The sequence below is a fragment of the Pteronotus mesoamericanus genome, unplaced genomic scaffold, assembly GCF_021234165.1.
Source record: "Pteronotus mesoamericanus isolate MK-2021 breed Mesoamerican mustached bat unplaced genomic scaffold, CSHL_Meso_final scaffold_83, whole genome shotgun sequence".
Taxonomy (NCBI): Eukaryota; Metazoa; Chordata; class Mammalia; order Chiroptera; family Mormoopidae; genus Pteronotus; species Pteronotus mesoamericanus.
Window position 1 is genome coordinate 1,628,217 of NW_026555328.1, and position 26,520 is coordinate 1,654,736.

At 43.9% G+C, this 26,520-nt stretch overlaps 1 protein-coding gene across 1 annotated transcript in view; it reads left to right on the top strand.

Moving 5' to 3' along the window:
• Positions 1-533: 533 nt before the first annotated feature.
• OSBP (oxysterol binding protein) overlaps positions 534-26,520 on the top strand; it is a 33,279-nt gene continuing 7,292 nt past the window's right edge. The window contains exons 1-9 of the mRNA XM_054563725.1: positions 534-1,069; positions 5,734-5,942; positions 7,863-8,113; positions 12,630-12,828; positions 13,031-13,133; positions 14,131-14,185; positions 14,387-14,518; positions 19,413-19,658; positions 19,930-20,050. Of these exons, the coding sequence (XP_054419700.1) occupies positions 678-1,069; positions 5,734-5,942; positions 7,863-8,113; positions 12,630-12,828; positions 13,031-13,133; positions 14,131-14,185; positions 14,387-14,518; positions 19,413-19,658; positions 19,930-20,050 (1,708 nt within the window). The 5' untranslated portion in view covers positions 534-677. The remainder of the gene's footprint in view (positions 1,070-5,733; positions 5,943-7,862; positions 8,114-12,629; positions 12,829-13,030; positions 13,134-14,130; positions 14,186-14,386; positions 14,519-19,412; positions 19,659-19,929; positions 20,051-26,520) is intronic.

Below are 26,520 nucleotides of genomic sequence, written 5' to 3' on the forward strand. Positions count from 1 at the left end.
CTTTCATTGGTTAACATTCTCAAGCTCCTGTACCGCCGTCCAAAGTGAATGACACTCATATTACTCAATAAGAAATGAAAGTAAGGATGTGACGAAGAGACTCCTCCCCTTTACCCTCAACTCGTTCAATCAATGGTAGAAGACGTTGAGCAGCTGACACCAACCACCAATCCGTAAGGGCGGAAGAGGGACGCTAAAAAGAATTATGGGAGAGGGTGACGTGGCGGTGACGAGAGCATAAACTGAAATGAATGGCAGAAGCCCTAGCCAATCGGTGATCAAATTGGCCGGGTACTCTGCATTCTCGAGCCCTCCCCAAGTGCTGGACACTTCAGAAATGTACCAATGAGCTTTACAGAAATCTTAGGGGCTTTCATATAAACCAATCAACGGCGTATCTGGTGGACAGGTCCCACCCCCGGGCTTTCACTTGGCAGTATGGAATGACAGGCCCCAAGAAAAACGCCAATATCCTAGGGGTCTTCCGCAAGTGACACTCAGCAGCACCAATCGACTTTCTTTTACCGGCGACTGGTCCCTCCTCCCCACGGCGGGCCTGGCGGGGCGGTGACGCTGCGCGGCGGCGGCTGATGCGCTAGCTGTGTGAGGCGTTCCGGACGGCGACGGCGGCTCTCGTAGGCGGTTCCGGTCCTGTATTCTCCGGGCGGTGGCAGTTCATGGCGGCGACTGAGCTGAAAGGAGTGATGGGGCCGGGCCCGGCAGCCATTGCAGTTCCGGGCGGCGGCGGCACCGGTCCCCCCGTGGTGGGAGGCGGAGGCGGCCGCGGAGACGGCCGCGGAGACGCAGGGCCAGGCTCCGGGGCCTCGCCGTGCTCCGGGGCCACGCTGGGCACCGTGGCTGCGGCGGCTGCGAGCGGCCCCGGCCCCGGGACTGGGGGAGTGGCGGCGGCGGGCCCAGCCTCAGCGCCTCCGGCGGGGGGCTCGGGCGGATCGGGCGCTGGGGGTTCGGGCTCGGCTCGAGAGGGCTGGCTCTTCAAATGGACCAATTATATCAAAGGCTACCAGCGGCGGTGGTTCGTGCTGAGCAACGGGCTCTTGAGCTACTACAGGTAACTGCTTCCGGGGCGCTGTTCCCCACCGCAGCCCACAGTCCCCACGCCGTCACCCTCTTCAGCCAGCACCGCAGCCAAGGTCGCCCCAGGCTCCTTGTCGTCACCTGCGGGCATTGACAGCCCGCGACATGGGCCCACCATGATAAGGAGTTAATGCCCTGGACTGACTTCTCTACTTGTGGGGGTTACCCATCTTTGGTGCCATACCTTCCCCGCTCGGCCCCTGGCCTTTGTAGTTGTTTTAAGAGCATCGGTTTTCCCATTAGGTTCTCACCATCGGTGCAATGGTTAATTTTGCAAGGAAGGTGCTGTTGTAGGTGCCAAGGGGCACGTATAGGAGAGCAAAGCCCAGGCACTGCACCCAAGGAACTTAAAAGTCCCAAGGTTTAGCTGTTTGTGCCTAGTCTCCAAATTTCAAGGTTATTAGCAGCCCTTGATGTACCCGCCTTTGCTCTCCACTTTCAGGCTCAAGGACACCGATCACAGGGTGGGCCCGGTATCTGTCCCCTGGTCTTCCTTACCTCTCCAAGACTTGCCTATGCCTTCTCCTTCTAGACAGCTCAGAATGAAGATGTGCACTCCAGCGCTGTTTGTATTTTTGCTTTCCCCACCTCCTTCCATGGGAATGATTAAGTCTTTTATCCAGTAGTATTTCTGGGGTCTCTGGTTAGTTTGGATTCAGTTTATTAAAAGAAGAACCAATGTCTTTGATATGATTACATCTGTTTAACAATGTGTGTTTTGGAATGTTTAATATATATATTTATGGTGACTAACAGTCTTGCCATAACATAACATGTCTTTGACTACTCATGTTACTATAGATAGAGGGATTAAGATAGCAGATTTGGGTACAGGACATAAACATTTTCTGAGGGCTAGACAGTTTGGATGAGTGTTTTACATACAGTGTTTCATTTACTCCCAACAGCCCTGGGAATTAGGAATTATTCCTATCTTCCTGCTGAGGAAACTGAGACTTAGCTTGGGCAACCTTCCTCAAGTCTTGAGGGGTCAGGATTTGAAACTAGTGCTGTTCACACCAACCTAACCTAAAACCCCAGTTAGTGTTACATGAATCAGATACAGAGATAATTGGGTATCAGTAGCAAGTAAGTTTATAGATTATGGTTAATATGGTTATTTTTACACAAAAATGTTTAAGAGTCTCCGTGGGAGACTATTAGTACAGTGGCATTTCTAATTGAAATCTTTTGATGAAGACCATCATATTTGGGACACAATATGCTGTTGTTAAGAGCAGTTCACGCTCTCTCTTCCTCTGCCCCCAGTCACTCTGCCACCAGAAGAGTTAGAGTGAATGTATCTCTTCCATTAATTACATTGTATTGGCTCTTAGAGAAATGTTGAGGGGTAGCCAAAGGTGGGAGTTGGAAGTTTAGTTGGATTTAGAAACAGTGGAAAATACCGTAGTGCATCCTCACTGCTTAGTGACATTAATTGTGGACAGTTGTGTATATCATTTACATTATTCTAATTACTTATGCAGGACTTTAAGGTTAAATCAAAAATCAAAAATTTAGTTTGCTCCAAAGCTTTTCCCCTACTCATTCTAATGTTCAATTGATTCACATCCTAATTTGTCTTGTAAGTCACTGTTAACTCTGATTCCCCATTTTCAAAAGTTATGTATCAGCTAGGGGCCTTAATGTACAATCACTTTCCCCATCTATATTGTTATCAGATCCACTTTCCAGGCCAGTTGATTCTTTGATCAGTACCAGTCATGCTATATATATATATATATATATAGTGTGTGTGTGTGTGTGTGTGTGTGTGTTTTACTTTTAAAGAGATGGGAAGGGAGGAAGAAAGAGGGAGAGAAACATCGTTGTGCAAGAGATATATCCATTGGTTGCCTCTCATGCCCCCAACTGGGGACCTGGCCCGCAACTCAGGCATGTGCCCTGACTGGGAATCAAACCGGCAACCTTTCAGTTTGCAGGCCAGCACTTACATGTGTTGTTTTCAAGTACCTGAAACCACTTTGGAGTTCTCTCTTATAAGAGCTAGTGGTACCTGTCTGACCACAGATAAAACTCCTTCCAAAACATATCAAACCACATGCTGGGAAATATGCCATGGTCCTGTCCTTGCCAGCTAAGACAGTCCCACCCACAGACCAACCAAGCAACAGGGTCCAGAAGTATCAAGTCTATGTGCTACCCTCAAAATCAAATTGAAGTACTTCCTACCAACTCTGTAGGTAGTTTATTCTTCCTAATAGAGTTCTTCCAGTCCTCGGCTCCCTAGACTTATTTAGCTGAGTTGTCATTCCTCTTGCTTTTCATGCCTCCAAAACCTGTCATTTCCTATATGTGCCTTTCACAAAATACTGTTTTCTTTTTAACTGAGATCATGTATCTCCTAGACCCATCCCCTGACGAACTGTCCTAATAGGCTTTGGCAGCACCGCTTCCCTCTTTTTATGTATCCTGTTCTTCTTACATACCCAGTTACACAGATGGCCAGTTACTTAAAACCAAATGTGGAATCCCAGCTCTCCAGACAGATCGCGACAGGCCCGTGACAGGCCCATCGTATTGGTTTTCCTGGCTAGCTTCTAGAGATTGAGTTACACTTTCAACTGGCATTTTCAGAGAAGAAATCTGTAGCCACCTAACACTGCACTACCTGAAGAACCTACCTTGCACTCTGAAAATCATTCTTTTCCAGCTTCTATACTGATCATTTATAACCATCTGCATATTTGCCCAAATCCAAGAACCTCGAGGTCAGGCCTGCCTTACTCCCAGGGTTCCTTTATATCTTTAAAACTGCTGCAGACTTTACATGATTTGAGAAACTTCTTTAGTTCATGAACATGAACAGGCAGAAGAGATTCCTGGGCGGTGATTTGTGAAAAGTTACCAACACACGGTGAGGAATGTGGTAGAAGGTCCAAGTAGCACCTTTGGAGTAGAAAGCAAGGGTGAGCTGCTGTCAGCTGCGGGTCTGTAATTCGGCCTGCATTATTCATAATGTAACTGAAGCCTGGGTGGGAGGCGGGGAGGCCAGAACAGTAAAAACAGGGATTCACGTTACAGCGCGGCAGGTGCAGGAGATGGAAAGTGGCCCAGTCCACTGAGACCCCCCGGCCATCCCATGGTGCTCGTTTGTGCATATGAGGATAAAAAACCAGTTTCATGTGACATACTGAACAATAGCACATCTGTCTTCCTAAGCACAGTAAATGAACTTTCTCAAACATACCAAATCTTACTTTCTGGAGACAGGTGTGTGTCGCTTCTGGCATGCAGGAATTCTGGATGTGCCAGGTGTGCTTGGCCCCTTGGCCCCAGAAAGGGAAATGGCCCTGCTTTGCACTGTGGCAGTTGGCAAAGGACTTTGACCTCTCTGTGTTCCAAGTTGGTCAGGAAAAACTGCAGTCTCAACATGCAGGTCCCCGGGCATAGCCAGCAGGTGGTGGGGAAATTAGCACAGTTTACACTGTACACCCAATTGTTCTAGCAGCTTGCCGTCTTTTTTTTTTTTTTTTTTTGGTATTTATTTTTAAAGAGAGGAGAAAAAGAGGGAGAGAAACAATGATGTGCAAGAGAAACATCAATAGGTTGTCTCTTTCATGTCCCCCACTGAGGACCTGGCCCACAACCCAGACAGGTGCCCCGGAGCTCAGTCCACTGAGCCACACCAGCCAGGGCAGTGGCTTGCTATCCTATGTGAAGTCTCTTGTAGCTTGTTGTCACCAAGCAGTGCTGTAAAGTTCAAAAGTTAGGCTATGAATAGAACTGTCAGTCAGTAGAGATGGGGAAAATTTTTACACCCAGTCCTCCGAGAACAGATTTGCTGAATCTTTCCTAGCTATTAATAGATGGCTTAGGAGTTCCCACCCATAGAGGTCAGTGGATCTTAGGAAAGAACATAGTCCAGAAAGATTAGACCACCTGGTGATTCATTTATGATTATTTTGTCTTTTCCCCCACAGAAAGCTATTCATTCCTATTTCATATCATTTGGGCTGTAGTCAACACTTGATATGCTAAACATCTAGGTGTGTCTTATACTTCTGCAATACAATTTGAAGCATAGTGTGACAGGTCTCGTGTGTTGAGTTAAAGTTGGGGAGGATTGTTCAGTACGTGTAAAATGGAGCTATTCTTTTAGGGAATGAGACTGTTAGGCAAAATTTTGTTGCATGAGTTTATAAAGCGCTATTTTATAATTATAACTTTCTAATAATTCCTGACTAAGGGCATGAAGGAACTTTTCTGTGTGATGGAAATATTCTACATTTTCATTGTAGAGGTTGTTACACAATTATATACATTTGTCAAAACTCACTGAAATCGTACACTTAAAATTGCTGAATTCACATTGTCGTTACACTTCAGTGAAGCCTTTTTTAAAAAAGCTAAGGGTGATAGGAACAGCAGAGCAATACAGTTTGACTCAGAAACAATACTTAGGCTCTAAAAGGGTCTGATTTCCCTCAAACAGGTTCCTACTAATTGTTTCTTGAATATAGGGACCTGTTTGAGAGAAATATTAGGACTTGCTCATTCCTACCAGTACTGTATTTTTAAAAGGCTTATTATAATGAAAAGAAATGGAACATGATCAAGGAGTGGCTAGCCACCCATTAGCTTTCTGCTTAGCATGTCTTTGCCTCGTCATCGTAGGTCAAAGGCAGAAATGAGACATACCTGCCGCGGTACCATTAACCTCGCCACAGCCAACATCACTGTGGAGGACTCCTGCAACTTCATGATCTCCAATGGGGGTGCTCAGACCTACCATCTGAAGGCCAGCTCGGAAGTGGAGCGGCAGCGCTGGGTGACGGCCCTGGAACTGGCCAAGGCCAAGGCCGTGAAGATGCTGGCAGAGTCAGGTGGGGAGCAAAGAACATTTTGTCTGGGAAACTTTCCATTTGCTTGTCCTACGCACAAATCCTGTTTTATCCCTCATGGTCATTTAATTATCAACAATCTCCTAGATGTCTCGGTTTTTTATCATGCAGTATTTCTGCTGGAATGGTGATTTTCAACGGAGGGCAATTCTGCCTTGCAGGGGACATTTAACAATGTCTAGAGCCATTTTTCTGGTCCTGGCTGAGGGGTGGCGGTGCTGTTGGCAGGTAGTGGGTAGAGGTCAGGGAGGCCACGAAGCCTCCTGCAATGCAGAGGACAGCCACCCCCAGCAAAGCTGTCTGGCCCAAAATGTCAGTAGGGCTGAGGTTGAGGTTTATGTCCTACAGGCATGAACAGCTGTCCTTTTGGCTTTGAATGCCAATTCACTACTTAAAATTTTGAGAAATAATTATTTTATTGCTAGATCAGTCTTAGGATTATTACAGCTCACAATTTGGATCTATCCTTACTTTTTTCTTTTCTCCTGACATCTTACTTAACTGTTAGTTGAGTTGAAACAGTCTTCATAGACTGCCAAAAACATTGTGTGTGATATTTTCTATGAAAAATCTTCATTTTGCTACCTTCGTTTCACTGAAGATGAGCAATCTAATTATGTCTGGATTTTTCTTTAAGGAAAATGGTGGGATTTTCCCTCCTAGCTGTTGATAGTTTAATCATACTGAGCTTGTTCACTTTGAGCTGACCAAGATGCTTACCAGCAGACTTTTGTTCATCTGTTGGTGGTGGTGGTTTGTTTTTTGTTTTGGGTTTTTTGGCTTTTTTTTTTTTTTTTTTTTTTTTTAAGATCGAGGGGAAAGGAGGGCGAGAGGGAGAGAAACGTTAACCTGAGAAAGAGACATTGATTGGTTGTCTTCCTTACGCACCCCAACTGGGGACCTACAGGTGCCCTACAAAGGATCAAACCAGAGACCTTTTGGTTTGTGGAATGACGCCCCGCCAGCTGAGCCATGCGAGCTATTTTTCCTATGCCCTGTCATTTCCCATACCGTATTTAATATCTATTAAGCAGTGAGAGGAAAATTCACTGCTTTGTAAATTTTTTGGGAACAGGTTATATTTTCACTTTGGCCATGCCTCTGTCTAGCAGATAGGTCAGGTGTTTCCTTATTTCTTTTGTTTTGATTTTAGTGTTGTTGGCAGCTCCCCCAAAGGAAGTGACACTGCTGGAAAAGCACTTTGCAGCCACAAAAGTGTTAGACACAAAACTGGTAGTGAGAAGTACAGCATAGCTGTCTGCTTGACTTACTATGAGAGAGCCATTTACCAGGAGACCTTGTATTACTTTCAGTGCAATGGTGGCTCTTGGGTCAGAAATGATAAATAAATGTGTTATCGTCTCATCTCCAAAAAATATGAATTAATGAGTCTTTTGGTGATGTGGACTTTGTTTACAAGGAGCTAGACTGTGATCCTCAACCCATTTCATACAGGGCCCACTGATCAGCCAACAGGTGATAGTGAATTTGCTGTAATAAACAGCTGGAACTGGATTGGAACCCTCACACTAGAGTTTTAAGGCTCAATAATTCATACCTAACCCCAAGAGCCATTTAGCTTCTCCATCCTGTCCTCTAGGTTCCGAAACCTCAGTATGCTTCGGAATTACCAGACAGCTTATTCAAAATGCAGGTTCCTGGGCCTTACCTCACACCAGGCAAATCAAACTCTCTAGAGGTGGGGCCAGAGAGTCTGCACCTGTAAGAAGAACCCCAGGTGTTTGTCAATATAGGTGGGCTGCGGACCACACTGTAGAGAAGTTATCTGGTACCGGCAAGCTGTCGGTCAAAACGCACAATGGGAGAAGTGGGCAGAGCTGGGAGGGTTCAGGCTCTCACTCCTGGGCATAGAATCCTGTAACTTACCTTTTGCATCTGCAGATGAGTCAGGAGACGAAGAGTCTGTCTCACAAACTGACAAGACAGAGCTGCAAAATACCCTCCGGACCCTGTCCAGCAAAGTGGAGGACCTGAGCACGTGCAACGACCTGATAGCCAAGCACGGCACGGCGCTGCAGCGCTCCCTCAGTGAGCTCGAGTCCCTGAGGCTGCCCGCCGAGAGCAACGAAAAGATCAAGCAGGTCAACGAACGAGCCACGCTCTTCAGGATCACATCCAATGCCATGATCAACGTAAGTGCAGATGGTGTCTGTGTTGCTTTGTGGTTCTTTCCCTCTCAAAATGTCATTGTTCCCAAATGCTGGAAAATTGTATTGATAAAGCACAGAGCATTAGGTCCAGCTTTGCTGCTCAGGGCATGTAAGTTACATTGTTTGTTGCGTGAAATAGAGCGGGGAGCACAGGCGGAATGACATTCACACTCTGCTCAGGTGATCAGGAGGATGCTGCTCTAGCCCTGTTGGGAGTCCAGAGTCCAGCCCTGCTTCTGCAGCGCTTGAGTATCTGATGGCCATGTTAATTGCGTCCATTAACCCCTCTGGGTTGTGATTTTACTTATTTTAAGCTAACTTTATCTGTTAGAGCTAAACAATCTCATGGGTCCTTTCCACTGTCAAGTTCTTTGATCTTTAAGTCGCAGCCTGATTCCTGCGCGTTAATGCATCCTGGCCTGGAGTGTGCTAAATGGGGCTGGACCAAGCCCTGGTGAGAGCCTCCTCATTACTAGTTACCGGTATTCCCGTCTTCACTCCGTGCTTTCAGGGGTAACTTTGGGGGGTAAGACGAAATACTCAGCTTTGGATTCTTTTTTTTTTTAAAAGAAGGGGCCAGTGCTTCTGTCTCCTTGTGCTTTCTATCTTGGTGGCTGTTGTTGATTGATGGAACACTTACGCAGCTTGGCTGCAAGACTCCCAAGTAAAGCCAAAGCACCACTGGCATTAGCGATGTATTTCAGAGCCTGGGTGATTGGTATGAAACGGATACATGATTTAAAATGCTGTTTGTCCTTTACTGGTGACTGACTCTCACCTGGGAGTTTGTTTTAGTAGCTTCCACACAAGAACCCTCAAAGACATTTCATAGCATCAGTGAGAAGGAAACTCTCTGAGAAGGGGCTTGTATGAGATTTGTTTCTTCTTCTTATCTTATTAAATGGGGTGAAATTACTTCACTAGGGCCAGATTTTCCCTGGTTGGGGGAGTGAAAAATAAGACATTTGCTTAGAGCTACTGTGGCTCTCGGGGCTCCCAGAGATCGAAGGTCTTCCCTGTGACCAAGGGGAAGTTTAATTTTACTCATTTGAAAGCCCTTTGTTACTTAATAACAAACTTATGATAACCTTTATTTTCATATCATTTTCCGAAGTGTGGAACACTCACAGAAGGTAGAAAAGACAGAGAATTCTGTGCACTGCGGAACCACCAGCCGTCTCCGGGGCCCGCTGCTCGTCAGCACGGAAGCCGCGTGTCTCCTGTCTAGTCAGGCGCTCTCCCTCCCAACTGTGGCCCCTCTTAGTGGTTGTGCTTGCTCCTCTGGTCTCTCTTGTGGTCCGGAAAGCCTCGTAAATCACCCAGGTCACTCGATCAGCAGTGAATAATGTTGCCTTTTATCCCCATCAGGGGAACACCTGGCTCTATGACAGTTTTTCTTCTTTTAATGTGAAAAATTTTCTAAATAAAACACCTCTTGATTGAAAAATTTCTTATAAAACCAAAACTTCAGTTTGGATTTTACCCTTGAGACTGTGCTCATCTTTGTTCCTTGGAGCAGTTCTTCTCTGCATTGTAAGCGTCCAGAGTCTGTGTCAAAGGGAATGTGAGTCCTTGGAAGTCAGAAGAAAGTTGTGTCTTATTCTGTTCCCCCCTTTCATAGTGAGTATTGCTTAAAATTCATTGTTTGTTTGTTTTTAACCCCTGTCTTGTTTCCTTTATACCTTTTAGGTGATGGTGGCAAGGTCTTAAGTGCAATATGCCTCTTAGAAATTACTGTCCTAGCACATCACATCTCTAAAGGGAGATTTATATGAAAGGAGGTACACATTTTACTCAGTTTCTTAGGATGTAGCTTTTCTGTACTACCACAGTGAGTCTAATCGGAGGAGCAAGCTGGACGCTGTCAGAGCATCCATTTGCTAATTCGTTGAACATCTGTGTCGCACCTTGGGTTCTAGGCACTATGCTAGGAGACAGAAAACAAATGTGTGCCCTCACGGAGATTACTCTCTAATGATGGGGCAGAGAAGTGACCAGATCATATGGACTGTGCTGAGTGCACGAGAGAAAGAGCAGGGGCTGCTATGGGATAGCACATTGGAGGTGTTTAGCTCAGATTGGGAGAGTTTAGAATTCAACTAAATTCTGAAAGACCAGAGAGAGCCTTCCCATGAAAAAAAGGCAATACAGAGCCTGGGATGCTGCAGCCAGCTGCCCCAGTTAACTATCTGCATAGCCCGGGGCGGCCTGCTTCCTCTGTGGCTTCCATTTCTTTTCCCTAAATGGTGGCAATACTGGTAAGCTGCTCACAAGGTTATTGAAAGGCCTTTATCAGAAAATTGATATAAAGCCTTCAGCAAAGCGCCTGACAGATAATGGTCTCTCAGTAACTTTTCATTGTGATTAAGATTGTTAAAAAGAAGTGAGAGAGAAGAGTTGATCCAGGTAGAAGTGTGGCATATGCAGAGCCCTTCCTCTCTTCCAAGGTCTGGTAACTGCTGGTAATTGACTGTTAGTGGAACAAGGTAGTAGCTAGGGATGAGGCTGGAAAAAAATTAAGCGTGAGGAGGTGATGGGGTGCAGCTCATACTCAGTGGGTTTGGTAGAAGTGCGTTTAAAGAGGATAAGATCAATTTTGGTGCAGACTTAGTATAATAGCCAACACCTGATTGAATGCTTACTGTGAGCCCATATGGTTCTAAATGCTTTACATGTAAAGCAACAACTCTTTGAGGTAGTTACTATTGTTACTCTCTGTTTACAGGTGAGGAAGAAGAAGCGCAGAGAGGTTAAATTACTAGCCTAGAATCCCATAGCTAGACAGTCAGGTGGAGCCCCAACAACCCCACTCCAGTGTATGTGCCCTGTGCGGCCTCTGAGCATGGAGGAGGGAAAGAAGGGTGTGCCTGGCTGCGGGACTCAGCCAGTTAGAGTGTCACCCCTGTACCCCAAGGTTGCGGGTTTGATCCTTAATCAGGGCACATGTGAGAATCGACCAGTCAATGCGTAAATACGTGGAGCAACAGCTCTCTCACTCTTTCTCTCTCTTCCTTTCTCTCTAAAAATCAATTAAATTTTTTTAAAAATAAAGAGGCATGCAGATTCCAGAAATATTAAAGAAGAATCCATAGGACTTGATAATTCATGTGAAGAGGGACTAAAAACTCAGAACCAAGGATTCTCCTTGGTTTTCTGGCCTGGGCAGGTGGAAGGGCCCCGAGGGAGGTGGAGTCAGGAAGGGAGGCTGGGGCGTTCAGGTTGGGACCCACAGAGTTTGAGATTATCTTGAGCCACTGAATAGGCAACTGGATATTCTGGTCTGAAGCTTTATGAGGACAGAGTGGGAATTACTGATTTCATAATCATTAGCCTATAGGCAGTAGTTGAAACCATGGGTGTAGATATTTTATTTACCTTAGAGTTTCTCTAGACCAGGGCATTGAATTTTAAGATTGCATTGCTTAATTTTTGTCATTTATTTATTAAGCAAGCTTTATTGGGCTCCTACTATGTACAAAGCAATTAAGATATGAATTAACTATAAATTATGTCTTCAGATTGCTTATGATCCATACAAAGAGACAGAAAATCGGTCATGATGTTGCTTTGGCTGCTGTAAAATAGAAATATGTTCCAAGAGCTGTGGAAATGTAGAGAAGAGACTGGCTTCTTAAGCAAGTGAGGGAAAGTGTCACAGAAGATAACATTTGCCATAGATGTTAAACAATTCAGAGGTCTTGGCCAAGTAGAGAAGAGTGGTAGGAAAGGGCATTCTAGGCAGAGGGAATAACATACGCTGTGATGAGAAGGCCTGAAAGAAATCTGCCAGTCCCGGAAATGGTGAGCAGTTCAGTGCAATTCCACAGGAAGAGGCAAGAGGTAGCCCTACTGTGAGGGGCCCTTTGTATCTATAACCAGTAGTTAGGGAGCCAGTGAAAGGACCGATATGATTGGATCGGGGTTTTGTCTCTGGAGTCTGTCTTTGATTTCTCAGGCAGGTGTCTAGTTTTTAATGTCAGTTGTTTCTTAATGACCAAAATAGAAACAAATTGAGTGTTCCTGCATTTGGTCTAATTAAGTGCAGATTCTCTGTTCTCAGTGTCTGAATTCCTCAGCTTTAGGTGACTTGAGTTTAGTCAAGAATTTACTGAAAGCAGTCATCCTCTGTTTTTCCTCATCTTTCTTTCAGTCAATAGATTTGTTTCTTTTGGTGTAGTTCACATAGCTGCCCTTTGTGATGTTGCCACAAATACTTTGTCCTGGTGTATTGCTCACTTGGCATTTGGTTGGTCCTCATGACCTGGGAAATATAAAAGAACCATGACAAACCATGCTCATTTGTTTTTTCTGGAGTTGACCTTCATTGCACCAGGCAGCGGGCTGTCCCTGATTCTGTGGAATAACAGGGAAAGTCTTTCACTGTAATCTGTGTGTTAAAGTTCCCAGAATAAGGTGACTTCGTGGGCTTACAGAGGCCTGAGGGTTGTCTCTGACTGGTTAAGTTGGTGTGACACATATTAACTCTTTTCCGCTACAGGCCTGCAGAGATTTCCTTACGTTAGCCCAGACCCATAGTAAAAAATGGCAGAAGTCACTACAGTATGAAAGGGACCAGCGTATCCGGCTGGAAGAGACCTTGGAGCAGCTGGCAAAGCAGCATAATCACCTGGAGAGGGCCTTCCGAGGAGCCACGGTGCTACCTGCAAACACTTCTGGCAGTGTAGGTTCCAGTAAAGGTAAGACACTGATAGAGAAACTCCAAATTCTCCAGAATCAGTGACTCATGTGAAATGCAATGATTGGAGCTGCTTATCTCTTCAGGCGTTTCCACTGTTTTCTACCATTTGTTGCTGTGTTTGTGATTAGATTTAAACGATCCTGCTGTGCCAGGTTGGTAAATATAGCCAAGGTAAATGAATAAGGCTTTTCCCCTTGTAGATCAGTGCTTCTCTGGCAAAGGAGACATGAGTGATGAGGATGATGAGAACGAATATTTTGATGCCCCTGAGATCATCATCATGCCTAAAAATTTGGGCCACAAGTAAGTTATCTTTGACTCTCAATAAGAATGAACGTATCTGACCATCAAAAGGTTAGAAATGCTTCAGTGGAAGTATCGTAGTTGTCAGTGTTTACTGAGGTCTAGGCCCTTTTCGTAAGTAAGTGGGAAACGATTAGCTTCTTTACGTGAACAGGTTGTTCAGAGATTTTTAAATTCATACATATTTCAATTTATTATTTTCTTTTTTCTGGTTTTTTTTATTGTTCAAGTGCAGTTGTCTCCATTTTCCCACCACTACTTTCCCCCGCCCCACCCACCCCCACCCCCGACCCTTAATCCTTCCCCGCTATGGCTTTGTCCATGGGTCTTTTATACATGCTCCGTGACTTGACCCTTCCCTTTCTTACCCCCATTATCCCCCATCCCCCTCCTCTCTGGTTACTGTCAGTTTCTTCTTTATTTCCATGTTGCTGGTTATATTTTGCTTGCTTTTTTGTTTTGTTCATTAGGTTCCACTTAGAGGTGAGATCATATGGTATTTGTCTTTCACTGCCTAGCTTACTTCACTTAGCATAATGCTTTCTAGTTCCATCCATGATATTGCAAAGCGTAGTAGCTCTTTCTTTCTGCTGCGTAGTATTCCATTGTGTAAATGTGCCATAGTTCCTTGATCCACTCATTTACTGTTGGGCATTTAGGTTGCTTCCAACACTTGGCTATTGTAAATTATGCTGCTGTGAACATTGGGGTCCATAGGTTCTTTTGAGTTGGTGTTTTGGGATTCTTAGGGTATAATCCCAGCAGTGGAATTGGAAGGGGAGGGCCAGAAGACAGTTCCATTTTTAGTTTTTTGAGGAAATTCTAAACTGTTTTCCACAGTGGCTGTATTCATACATATTTTATTCCAAGTGTCATTCGATCACCCATTAATAAGTTTGTGCAGTGTGCTTAGCATTCTGCTTTGTAAAGGCATGGCAAGGACCAAACTCTAGTTCTGCTCTTTGTTCTAATTCTCATACATTTCCCACCCATGTAGACGTACTGGCAGCAACATCAGTGGAGCCAGCAGTGACATCAGCCTTGAGGAGCAGGTAACTCTTGCTGGGGAGTTATTTGAAGCGAGGGGCTTGAAGTGTGATTCACAAGGGCTTGTTTGTAAAGCACTAAGAGAAACAGAAAGTACTGGAATTTTTTTTTTTTCCCTTTGAGCAAGGGGAAAGGAAAGGGAAGGTTATAAATACTGGGTTTTCTGTACTCTGTGGGAGATTGAATGGCTTTGTCTTTGTTCTCAGTGCAGGTATCAGCTGGAAGAGACCAAGAAGGAGAAGAGAACTAGTATACCAGTCAAGCCAAACTATAGCCTCAATTTGTGGAGCATCATGAAGAACTGCATCGGAAAAGAACTCTCTAAGATTCCCATGCCGGTGAGGTTCTCCCACACCCAGGCTGCTGCCAGGAGGCCCTGCCAGGCCTCGGTGGGGAGAGAGCTGCTGCGACGGCCCACCTACTGGGGCGGCAGATCGTGGTGTGGTCTTTGTTACCCTTAGAGGTGTATCTATCCCTTAAAAGTACCTGCTTTTATTTGGGCTGTGGATCTGGTATACAAAGATAATAGTTGCTGTTTTCAAGAAGTGTGTAGTTTAAAGGAGACAGGCATGAAAACATAAAAACTATTATTTTCTCTGATAGTGTTGTTTGAAGTACTGTACATACAAAGGTTCGGAGAGCACAGAAGCGAAAACAATTAATTCCAACCAAGAAGGGGAGGACCATCGCCATGGTGAAGTCGGTGTCTGTGCCGACCTCCCTGCCCCCAGTCCTGTCCTCTTGCAGTCTGTCCACGCTGTTGCCAAAGTGATCTTTTCAAAGCTGAAAATGTACTTGTTGTCACTCCTTAGCTTAAAATCCTTAACTAGGTCTTTATGGCTTCGAGAGCAGACTGGATTCCTTGGTGGGCTGGATGCTTCCCCTCCCCTCCGGCCCCCCGAGGATGAGGCTGTGTCCACACACATCTGGTGGTCTGGTCATTGGGAACTGCCTTCAGGTGCTCAGAGGCATCTTGTCTTTTCCCTCAGGACATTTGCACACACTGCTCTTTTTCTGCTAACGATTTCTGCTCCCCACCCTCCCTTGCCGCTTTTCTTTTGCTAAATACCCTTTCCTTCAGGATTCAGCAGTGGTATCATCTCTCTCAGCACAGCTTCATCCATGCATCTGGTCAGGGTGAGATGTTGTCCCTCCTTTGCTCTCACAACTTCCATCGTTTATGTCTGGGAAATGGATATCACTTGCTTGTTCATCCCACAAGCACTTACTGAGCACTTATTATTTGCTTGGTGTTGTAACAGCATGTCAGTTAGGTGTACATTTAATTAAAGAAAAAATTCAGCCCTGGCTGTTGTGGCTCAGTTAGTTGGAGTGTCATTCCTTAGACCGAAAGGTCTGAGATTCAATCCCCAGTCAGGGTGTATGCCAGAGGGCAACCGATTGACATAGGTGTTTTTTTCTCTCTCCCCACTTCCTTTCCTTTCTTTCTAAAAGCAATGAAAAAATGTCCTTGAGGGAGGATATATAAAAATAAAAAACAAATTCAAAACATACTGGTTTAAACCAGGGGTCAGCAAACTGTGAGCCTCTGTGCAGCCTGCAAGCTAACAATATAGCTTGTATCCATTTTATTATTAAATTTATTACTGTGATACTGGTTAATAAGATTATGTAAGTTTGTTTTTATATATTTTTTAAAGATTTTATTCATTTATTTTTAGAGAGGGGAAGGGAAGGAGAAAGAAAGGGAGAGAAACATCAACTGGTTGCCTCTCATGCACCCCCAACTGGGGACCTGGCCCACAACCCAGGCATGTGCCCTGACTGGGAATTGAACCTGTGACCTTTCAGTGTGCAGGCCAGCACTCAGTCCACTGAGCCACACCAGCCAGGGCATGAGTTTTTATATTTTTAAGTCCTTGAAAAAAATCAAAAGGAGAATATTTCATGATGTGAGAATTATATGAAATTTAGATGTTAGTGTCCGTAAAGTTTTATTGGAATGCAGTGATGCTCATTTCATTGCCTATTGTGGCTGCTTTCATCCTGCAAGAGCAGAGTTGAATGGTTGTGACAGAGTCCATATGGCCCTCAAAGCCTAAATATTTACCATCTAGCCTTTACAGAAAGAGCTTGGCCAGCCCCCTCCTTAAACAAATACTCGCTTACTCATTCTCACGCTAAAGTCCAGAAGTAGGTGGCTCAGGGCTGGTACTGTGCTCTGCAGTGTCCAGACCAGGTTCTTTTCTGTCCTCACACTCTGCTACCTGTGACCTCAGTTTCTAGGTCTTAAATGGCTGCTCCGGGTTGGGCCATCAGGGTCTCATTCCAGCCAGTAGGAAGGAAAGAGGAGAAGGGTGTGCTTCCTGGAATTGCATAAACCCTTTCACTTCAATCTCTTTGGCCAGATCTTGGTCACATGGCCATAGCCAGCTGGGAAAGAGGCTGGCAAGGAAGACGTGTATATTTGGTGGCACCACCTAGTTAAAAATTCAGAGTTCTGCCTCTTGCAGAAGGATGGGAGACTGGGTAGTGGAGGGTGGCTGCAGGTTCGGCCCACAGCCGGGTTCGTGGCTACAGAAATACAGAAAGCATTCTCTTACCCTCTTGGGGCTTATGGACCAATGATCACAGGCTGCGTTCCTCATGGGCGGAGACTGTGCCTTACTTGTCTTTATAACCTTGATTCTTCACCAGCACCTAGCACATATATACCATTCAGCAAATGCTGAAGTGATTAGTTAATTGGGTCTTGGAAAACTGATAGATTTATATGTAAGTGGGTAGGATTTCTGTTTAAAAAATGTTGACCTCCAGAAAAGGCCTTGAGTAAGCACACCAAAGAAACAAAATGACTGGTTCACCGGGGGCCTAAAAGATGTCCCACTTGTCTGCTGCCTTGAAGGAAGTGCCTTGAAGGAAGTGCCTTGGGAACGTGGGCCGGAAAGGCAGATCCTGCTTAGAAACAGCTTCTGAGTGTAGGTGACCTCTCCACCCTCCTTTACCATTAGTTCCTTGTTGACTTTGCCACTAGGAATGTGCCGCCCGGCACTGTTTGCCTCCAGGTCTAGACCTTGCCCTTCCCTGCTCTGTGCTGTGTCACGGAAAGCTGGTCCCTCTAGGCTGTTTCTCGGGCTTCCGCGTCTACTGACATCTGGCTGGGCTCCGCCAGTGCAAGGTGCCAGTAGGAGTTTGTAGCAGGGCGGAAGGGAAGAACCCCAGGGTGCTTATGGGGGTTCTGGCCTCTGCCAGGTGGCTCTGGCGTCGAGGCCGCAGTGGGACCACTGCTGTTCTCTGTCCCTTAAGCTTACCAATGGCTATGGCTTTCTGCTGATACTAACCTCTAGCCTGTCTTTTTGGGCTGTCCAACTCTCCATGAGCTTTATAATGGATTCCCTGCTTCCCTCCACTTGAAATTCACGGATTCATTTGTTTCCCTGTTAGGCCTCAGAGCGATAAAATGGCCAGCACGAGAAGCTTGGCACTTCTGGAGAAACTACGGCCCCAGGGACAGTTAGGGGTCAGGGCTGTGTGTATGTGTGAAAGGCAGTGACAGCTTAGGGGTGCAGTGATTCTAGTCCCTGGCAGTGCTGCTGCGTCTTTTAGCCACTAGGAGAGGGGACCACCCATCCCCAGTGTTTCTCAGAATATCTGGAAACCCACTTAACGTCACCTAACATTCTGCAAATGAGAAATTTTGTTGGCAAAGTTAATAAGCCTCCTCTGTGGGAAAGAAAAAGACTCAAGTCTTGTCAGTCTGTCGCCCCTCTCAGTGTGCATGTTTCTTGTCATCGTGCTGCTCTCTCAGGGTCGGGAAGGTGGTTTTAGAGAGTGGCACACTGTTTTAGCTGAGGGAGGGTAGATCCTACTTTCCATAAGAGGAGGATTCTAATGTTGGTCCTGTGGCTCTGTCCTCATCAGGAAATTTTCACAGAGAAATGCTGGATATATTTCTCAGAGAAAAAGTAGGCTCTAGTATATTATTTAGAATCGTACAAAAGCAAAGAAACAAACATAGTATTAATAATGGTTATCACTGGCTCATGCTGTTTCAAGCAAATTTTTCCTCCATACTTTTTTTTTTTTTTAAATTGTCGTAGTGGAAATTATAAACTATTTTCTAATTGGGAGGACAGTAAATATGAGGGGAGTCCATGGCTTAGGGATTGGCAGATAGGAGGCTGGACAAAAATGCAGAAAAAGAGGTGGCCCATGGAAAAGAAAAGTTTTTTTTGTTTGGTTTGTTTAACTGAAATGTTGCTTTAGGCCAGCTCCATTCACTAGGAAGGAAATTTTTTTTTTCCTTCCTCTGTTCTCTGGATTCAGAATTTAGGCTAGTGATATCCAGGTCTATTCAGCTGCATTGCAGATTAAATTAGCTCTTTTTTTTTAATAGCATTTTTAAAAATACTGTCATCTTAAATTCCAGTCAGTTTAGAAGGTAACTTTGTTTTAAGGGCGAGACTGGGAAAACAATGTGTCTTTTGTTCTCTTCTCTAAGCCCAGTGAGTAGCATAGGGTCCAGCACACATGAGGGCTCAATAAATATTTGTGGAATGAATTAATGAGTAAATGAGTAAATGAACATCTCCCCAGCAGAAGCACACAGATATCCTGTGGGTGAGTGCCCTACCTTGGCTCTAAAACTTGAAAGGTGGAAACACTCACAGCCCCCTCTTAGTCGCCATTAAGAGCGCTCCAGATCCAAAAAAATAACTGGCCGGACTCAGAACTAAGAAGTCAGAATCTTGGCCTGATGTCGAACAGAACTGATACTTAGTGGTCATCTAGTCCCAGAGTGGAAGCTAACTTGTAATGTTTTCATTTCACTAGCCAGGGCATGCCTGTACTTAAAAGTTACCATCCTTTCTTTCCTCAAGAATGCTAAATACCTAATTTCCTCTCTTGGTATACTTGTGCTGAAATACATGTCCTCTTTTATTCACTTATTCAATACCTATTTGATGATGGTCTCCTATGTGTGAGGCATTGATGACTTTGCATAAACAGTGATGAACAAAGAACTTACAGTTCGTGATGTAAATGAAAACAGCGATGTATGCCACTCACTGACATGAACAGTTGACCTGGGAGAATGGACTGCTTGCAGGTTAGAGCTTAAAGCTGCTCTACTGAGCAAAGGCCTCTTCTCTTCCCAGCAATTTGCTTTCTCATTGTAACAACTCAATATGTTTCTCCACCTGCAGAAAAATTAAACTGTCTCTTATAAATGTGTGGGCAAAGTTTTTATATCTGTTCTCTTCCTGACAGGTGAACTTTAACGAGCCCTTATCCATGCTTCAGCGCCTTACTGAAGATCTGGAGTACCATGAGCTATTAGACAAAGCTGCAGAATGTGAGAGCTCTCTAGAACAGCTCTGTTATGTTGCAGCTTTTACCGTGTCCTCCTACTCCACTACTGTCTTCCGTACCAGCAAGCCATTCAACCCACTCCTTGGGGAGACCTTCGAGCTGGACAGACTAGAGGAGAATGGGTACCGATCCCTCTGTGAGCAGGTAAAGGTGTCTCAGGACTGTGAGACATTGCCTTTTTGAAGAAAGTCTTGATTTTTTTTTTTTTTTTTTTTGGTTGCTCACCCCGCCCTTGGGTGTTGTGTTTACCAAAATTCTAGGCCCTGTCATCCCAGACTCCCTTCTTCAGGGCTTCCGCACCGTTGTGGGTGTAAAAATGTCAAGTATGAATTTCAGGGGTTCATCACCAGTTAATAGGCGATATCTTTTCCTTCTCCTTTTTTCCTTCTTAATTTGAACCACTGATTTCTTCAAGGTGAGTCATCATCCCCCTGCTGCTGCACACCATGCTGAATCCAAAAATGGCTGGACATTGCGTCAGGAAATCAAAATCACCAGCAAGTTTCGAGGCAAATACCTCTCCATTATGCCCCTAGGTAAGGCCACTGTATGTGTAAGAATTAGTGCCCCCGGGACGAAGGCTTCCCTGGCACGGCAGAGGAGGGCGCTGGTTTAGGAGTCAGGGGACCGGAACTCTGGTGTGGGCGCTGAACCTTACTAGTTGGCTCTGTATAAATCATTTAACTTCTCAGCTGTCGAACGAGTGAGGAGGCATGAGACTCCAAGGACCCATCCAATCATAACTTTTTTTGTCTTTTGGCTATATTTAATGCATCTTTAAGTACAGCTTAAAAATATAAATTCTGATGGGCAAAAAAAATAAAATTCCACCCCTTAACTAGTGTTGTTTCTTCCATTACCCTAGCAATCAGGTTCTCTGTAAGTCAAAACTCTTGTGACTACAGGGTTAGGTTTCTCAGCTATACCTCCCTCTTCTCTCCTTTCTCCCCTCTCTTCCTCTACCAGACGGATTAGGTATTATTTATATAATGGCTGAGCCCCAGGTAAAATGAAACTTTATTTTAAAAGATGTTAATGGATTACAAGTTAGTTTTGCAGCAAGAACAAAAAGACCAGGCCTGGGAATAGGAATCCTACTATGCGATGTTAGATAGTCTGTGTTTTAAGGAAAACGAGATTGTTCAGAACGGGTAGCAGAGATTCTCGATACTCTGTTGAACTAGAGCCGCCACATTTGGTCATTTGTGTCCTGAAGAGTGAATGCTGGCCTGTGGAAAAAGAAGCACAAAGCCGACAGAGCCCAAGTAGCTCTCTACAGACAGTAACTGCCCGAGCCCCAATGCCTTCCCATTCCCTGGTCCTGGACTTTCAGGGGCCTAGCCGCAGTGCTTGCTTATGGCGCTGTAGTCGTCCCCTTTCACGGAGTTCTCTCAGAGACACAAACTAGAGTGGCTAGAGTGCAAACCAGAAGGTAGCCAGAAAACAAATCCAGGGGTGTTTGTAATCACAAAAGGAGAAAAGAAGCTGGGGTGTTAATTCTGTCACTTCATGGTTAATACACAAAAGGCCCTTAGGTCTCCTTTGGAAAGAAGACCAGGTGATTTTGGTCTTGATCTTTACTGAGAACCTTTAAAAAGGTTCTCATTGCTTAATTATCTTTGAAGCTAAGAATCTCAGAAGTATTAAGAGTAGTAAATACCTGTGATGTTCATACCTAATTTTCAGAACTAGGGCATCAGTGATCATATTGTAGTATGACTTGCACCTCAGAGGCCACCTGAGGATCTCTAAAGAGACAGATTATATTTAATTCTAAGGGGAGTTGATATACATTTTTAAAATAGCAGTAAACCTACTTTACCAGTGATGTGCTATACGTTATAATTTGATTAATCTGGAATTCTTTGAGGGGTAAGTAACCATATGAACATGGTCTAATTGGTAGATCTGATTTTTTAGAGTTAAAAAAATATCTTTGCTGGGATTCCATTCTTACGGCTATTTAAGGATTTGGGTCACTGGGATGTGTTGTCATAAGTCCCTCCATCTGTTAGGTGCTGGGTACCTGCTGTGTACCAGGGATGGGAAATGTAAATGAACAAAATAAAGATTCCAGGCTTTATAAGGAACTTGAATGAAGAACTGAAATAGTGACAGAAACTGAACACAAAAGTATAAGGAGTGGTATTTCCAGACATTAGCCCTGGCAATGGCTATATTTAAAACTTTTAGACCAGTGACTTGGAAGGAGAATCATTCAGTGGAATTTTCACATTTGCAGTGGCACTTAACTTCCAGAGGGGACACTGTCAAGCCAAATGATGTCACTGAAGAAAGATACGTGAATAGGGTTGTGAGTGAAGGCATATAGATTTATTTTTTATTGTTCAATTACAATCGTCCCCATGTTTCCGCCATTGCTCTCCCCTGCCTTGCCTACTCCCCCTTTCCACATTCAATTCTCCCTGTTGTCCTTGTCTGTGGGTCCTTTATACATGTTCCCTGACTTGCCCCTTCCTCTTCTTTCCCCATTATCTCCCTCCCACCTCCCCTCTGGGCACTATCAGTTTGTTCTTTATTTTCATGTCTCTGACTGTATTTTGCTCACTTGTTTGTTTTGTTGATTACTTTCCATTTATAGGTTAGATCATATGGTATTTGTCTTTCACTGCCTGGCTTATTTCACTTAGCGTAATATCGCCAGTTCCATTCATGCTGTCATGAAGAGTACAAGTTCCTTCTTGGGCAAATAGATGTTTTTTGAGGTGGTGGCAGGGGTTCTGATTCTCCGTGTAAAGTAGACTCAACAGATGAGAACTCTTGCAATCTGGAAGGAAGAATGTTTCTAGAAAATTTGCAAAACGATAAAGATCATGGATTTTCTCATCAAATACCAGGGTATAGGGCCTAGGTTATAACCTTGAAGTTTAAAGAGACACATTTAAATAACATTATTTTATAGTTCTGGAGTCCTCTAACCCAAGAAGAATCACAATTTGAGAATATGAATGAAACAACCATTAAGCCTGTTGAACTCTTTGTCAGTGACACTGCTGGGCTCCATGGACCTTGAATTTGGCGCCCTGAGTGATATTTTAGTCAAAAAATCCCCCTCATGTATTTTATCCATTCTTCCAGTTTCTAAGTTTTTTGATTAGAATGTTTAATTAATTTACATTTATTATAATTGCTGATTAGATAGGGCTGACATCTGCTATTTTGCATTTGTTTTTTGTACATCCTGTGTCTTTTTTGTCCCTCTAGTCCATTAGTGCCTTCTTTTGTGTTAAGTAGATTTTTTTTTTTTTAGTTTACCATATTGGTTCTCTTGTTATTTCTTTTGCTGTATTTTTTAGAGGTATTTTCGTAGTGGTTATCCTGGGCATTACAATTAACTTCCAATAATCTAGTGGAGATTAATACCAATTTAATTTCAGTTGTATACAAAAACTTTCCATGCATTTGAATCTATTACTTCTCCCTCCTTTGTGCTTTTGTTCTCATACAAGTTGTATTTTTTTACACTGTAATTCCATTAACAGAAGTTTTTTGTGGTTTTTTAGGTTTCGTTTGTTTATTTTTAGAGAGGGGAAGGGAGGGAGAAAGAGAGGGAGAGAAACATCAGTGTGTGGTTGCATCTCACATACCCACTGCGGGGAACCTGGCCTGCAACCCAGGCATGTTGCCCTACACTGGGAATTGAACAGGCAGCTCTGTGGTTCACAGGCTGGCACTCAGTCCACTGAGCCACACCAGCAAGGGCCCATCAACATAGTTTTACAACTGTTGCTTTATGCAGTTTTCTTTTAACTCATACAGGAGAAAAAAAAGAGTTGTAAGCAAGAAATACATTCATACTGTCTTTTATGTAGTTTCATTGTAGTTTTCTTTTTTGGTCTCTTTATTTGTGAATGTAGAGTTAGGTTACTATCTAGTGACCATTTCAGCCCGAAGGACTTCAGTATTTCTTGGAGGACAGATCTGCTGTGCATTCTTTCAGGTTTATCTGAGAATGTCTTATGTTCTCCTTTGTTTATGAAGAATAGGTTTGCTGGATATAGAATTCTTGATTTGACAGTCTTTTTCTTTCAGCATTTTGAATGTGTCATCCCACTGCCTTCTGGCCACCATAGTTTCTCATAGTCTTATTGAGGATCACTTACACGTAATGCATCACTTCTTCTTACTGCTTTCAAGATTCTCCTTGCCCTTGTCTTTGAATAGTTGGATAATGATGGATTTCGGTGTAGCGCTCCTTGAGTTTATCCCACATGGAGCTTCTTGGATGTGCAGATTAAAGTGTTTGTCACATTTGGGGAATTTCTGGCCTATATTTCTTCAGCTGCTCCGACTGTTATAACCACCTCAGGTAGTTGCTGTGTTAAACCATCATTTGCCACTGATGGTTTTGATAATCACCCCAGGGAAAAGGCTGTTTGAAGTGACCGGGGGCTGAGTCAGGTCAAATAAAGGTAGGCTCTATGAGTGGGAGTTTATATAGGTCAGGTAATGACAGTTCTTTGAAGATGGGGCTTTTGGGGAGTTTCATACTTGCTGGTGAAGTGTGAGACTCCCCAAAACTGTTTGCTAGGCTGCTTGCTGGGTTTTAAGGCTTCTGCCAAGCTAGAAAGAGGAGGGCGGGAATAGGGCAGGTTAAAATGCCTGCCACAAAGCTCATTTTTCTTACTGAGATTCAGTCATTTTTCTTGAATAAATGCTTCTTAAGTTATTGTAAGCCTTTGGTTAATTTCCAGAATTCTGAAAAAGTTGATTCTGATCATTTTTGCTAGCGTTCTTATTGATTTTACTGAGGAGCAGATATAGGGAAGTCCTTACGACACCATTCTGAACGTGGCTATCTTCCCTTTCATACCTTTTAAATGGCCCTGTTTTTCAATCTTTAACTTAATGTCAACCTTTCAAAACACAAATATTATATACAGTCATAGGATATTTTTTTTCCCACTATCCCTGTGAGCTGGAAGGGAACCTCTGTAGAACAACAGGTACATCATCAAGGTGAGAAATAGGGTTATGGCATTGGGCTATACAGATGTTCTGACCTTATTTTAAACTTCAGCTATGGCAGTCTCTAGCTGTGTGACCTTGGGCAAGTTACTTGAGCTCTTGGAGCTCCAAGTTTTCATTGGTAAAATGGGGATGTGGTAGGCTGAATAAGGCCCCCTAAGATATGTCTACATTCTAATTTTGGAGCCTATGAATGTGTCACTTTACGTAAGGAACTTTGTAAGTGGGGTTTAACTTAAGGATCTCAAGATGAGGAGATAATCCTGGATTATTCTTTGGGTTCAATATAATCACAGGGGTTTTTATAAGAGGGAGGATGTAAGATCAGAGTCAGTGACAACAGAAATAAGACACTTGAGTCATGCTGGGGAAAGTCTGCAAGCCAAAGAATGCAGGTGACCACTAGGAGCTGGAAAGGCAGAAAAATTGATTCTCTCCTAGAGCCTTCAAAAGGAACACAGCTCTTCTGACACTTTGATTTTAGACTTCTGACCTCCAGAACTGTAGAGCATAAATTGTGTTGTTTTAAGCCACTAAGTTGTGGCCATTGGTCCCAGCAGCAATAGGAAACAAATGTAGGGGATAATAGAGCCTGCAGCTAAGGTATCAACAGATATTTGAGTGTCACTGTATGCCAGAAAATATTCTAGGTGCTATGGGTACAGTGGCGAACAAAAGCCACTTTGCCCTCATTTAGCTTACATTCTTTTCTTAAGTAAACAAAAAAGTAAATATATAAATAATTGAATTGTGTATGTGGTAAGCCTATGAAGAAAATAATACAGAGGTAGAGGTTAATGAGAAACAAGTGTGTGTATGGTTCCTTGGATAGGGTAGTCAAGGAAATTGTCTCTGACAAGGTTGCATTTGAGCCCTGGCTGGTGTGGCTCAGTGGAATGAGTGCTGGCCTGTGAACCAAAGGGTCGCTGGTTCAATTCCCAGTCAGGGCACATTCCTGGGTTGCAGCTACGGCAGGTCCCCAGTAGGGGGCACACGAGAGGCAGCCACACATTGATGGTTCTCTCCCTCTCTTTCTCCTTCCCTTCCCTCTCTCTAAAGATAACTAGATAAAATCCTTTTTTAAAAAGTTACATTTGAACAAAGACCTAAGGAACAAGAAGAAACCAACCAAAAGTTGATTTGAGGGAGAGTGTTCCCAGCAGAGAAAACCCCCAAGATAAAGGCCCTGAGTGGGTGGCAAGTGTAGCATGTTTGAGAACAGTGAGGCCACAGCAGCTGGTTCAGCGTGAGCCAGGAGGGACGTGGATGAGTTGAGAGGGTTTTATTCCATTTGCAGTGGGAAGTCACTAAGAGATTTTTCTCAGGGTGGTACATTGATATGCCATGTTTTAAACAGATCGTTTTGACTAGAGACTTTAAGGGGGCCAAAGTGGAAGCTGTGACACCTAAAAGAAGTGGCTCTAGAGGTTCTGACAAGAGGTGATGGCAGTGCAGACCGCAGTGGTGGTGGAAGAGGTGTTGAGCAAGAGAGTAAAGCTGTACTTTGAAGATGGCTGTGAAGGTTAAATGAGATACTATATGAGGAGAAGCCAGCACGGTGTCCCGTGTACAGTAGTGCTCTCAGCAGGGTTGCTATTGTTATTGTTCCTGTCATTGTCATCATCATCGTCACTACAGCTGCAGCTCCCAGGGCAACTTTAATCTTTGGTGCAAAAAAGGCACACTTAAGCCACTGTGTGTCCTTTTCACTAGTGGTTACAGAGGGTGCTTAACGTTATACCATTCCTGGAATTGACTGTATCATTGACTATACACACACACACATACATATATACAGCCACATTTTGGTGTGCATTATACACAGGATCATTGTGCCTATGGTATGTAATCATTATTCCCATGTATAATGCACATCCTTATTTTTCTCTAAAAAGTTAAGACCAAAGCATGCATTATACCTGGCAAAATACAGTATATATGTACATATATATGTATATATCTGATTCAAAATAAAAAATATATATCTTTAAATTTTTTTAAAAATTTTGATTCTTTA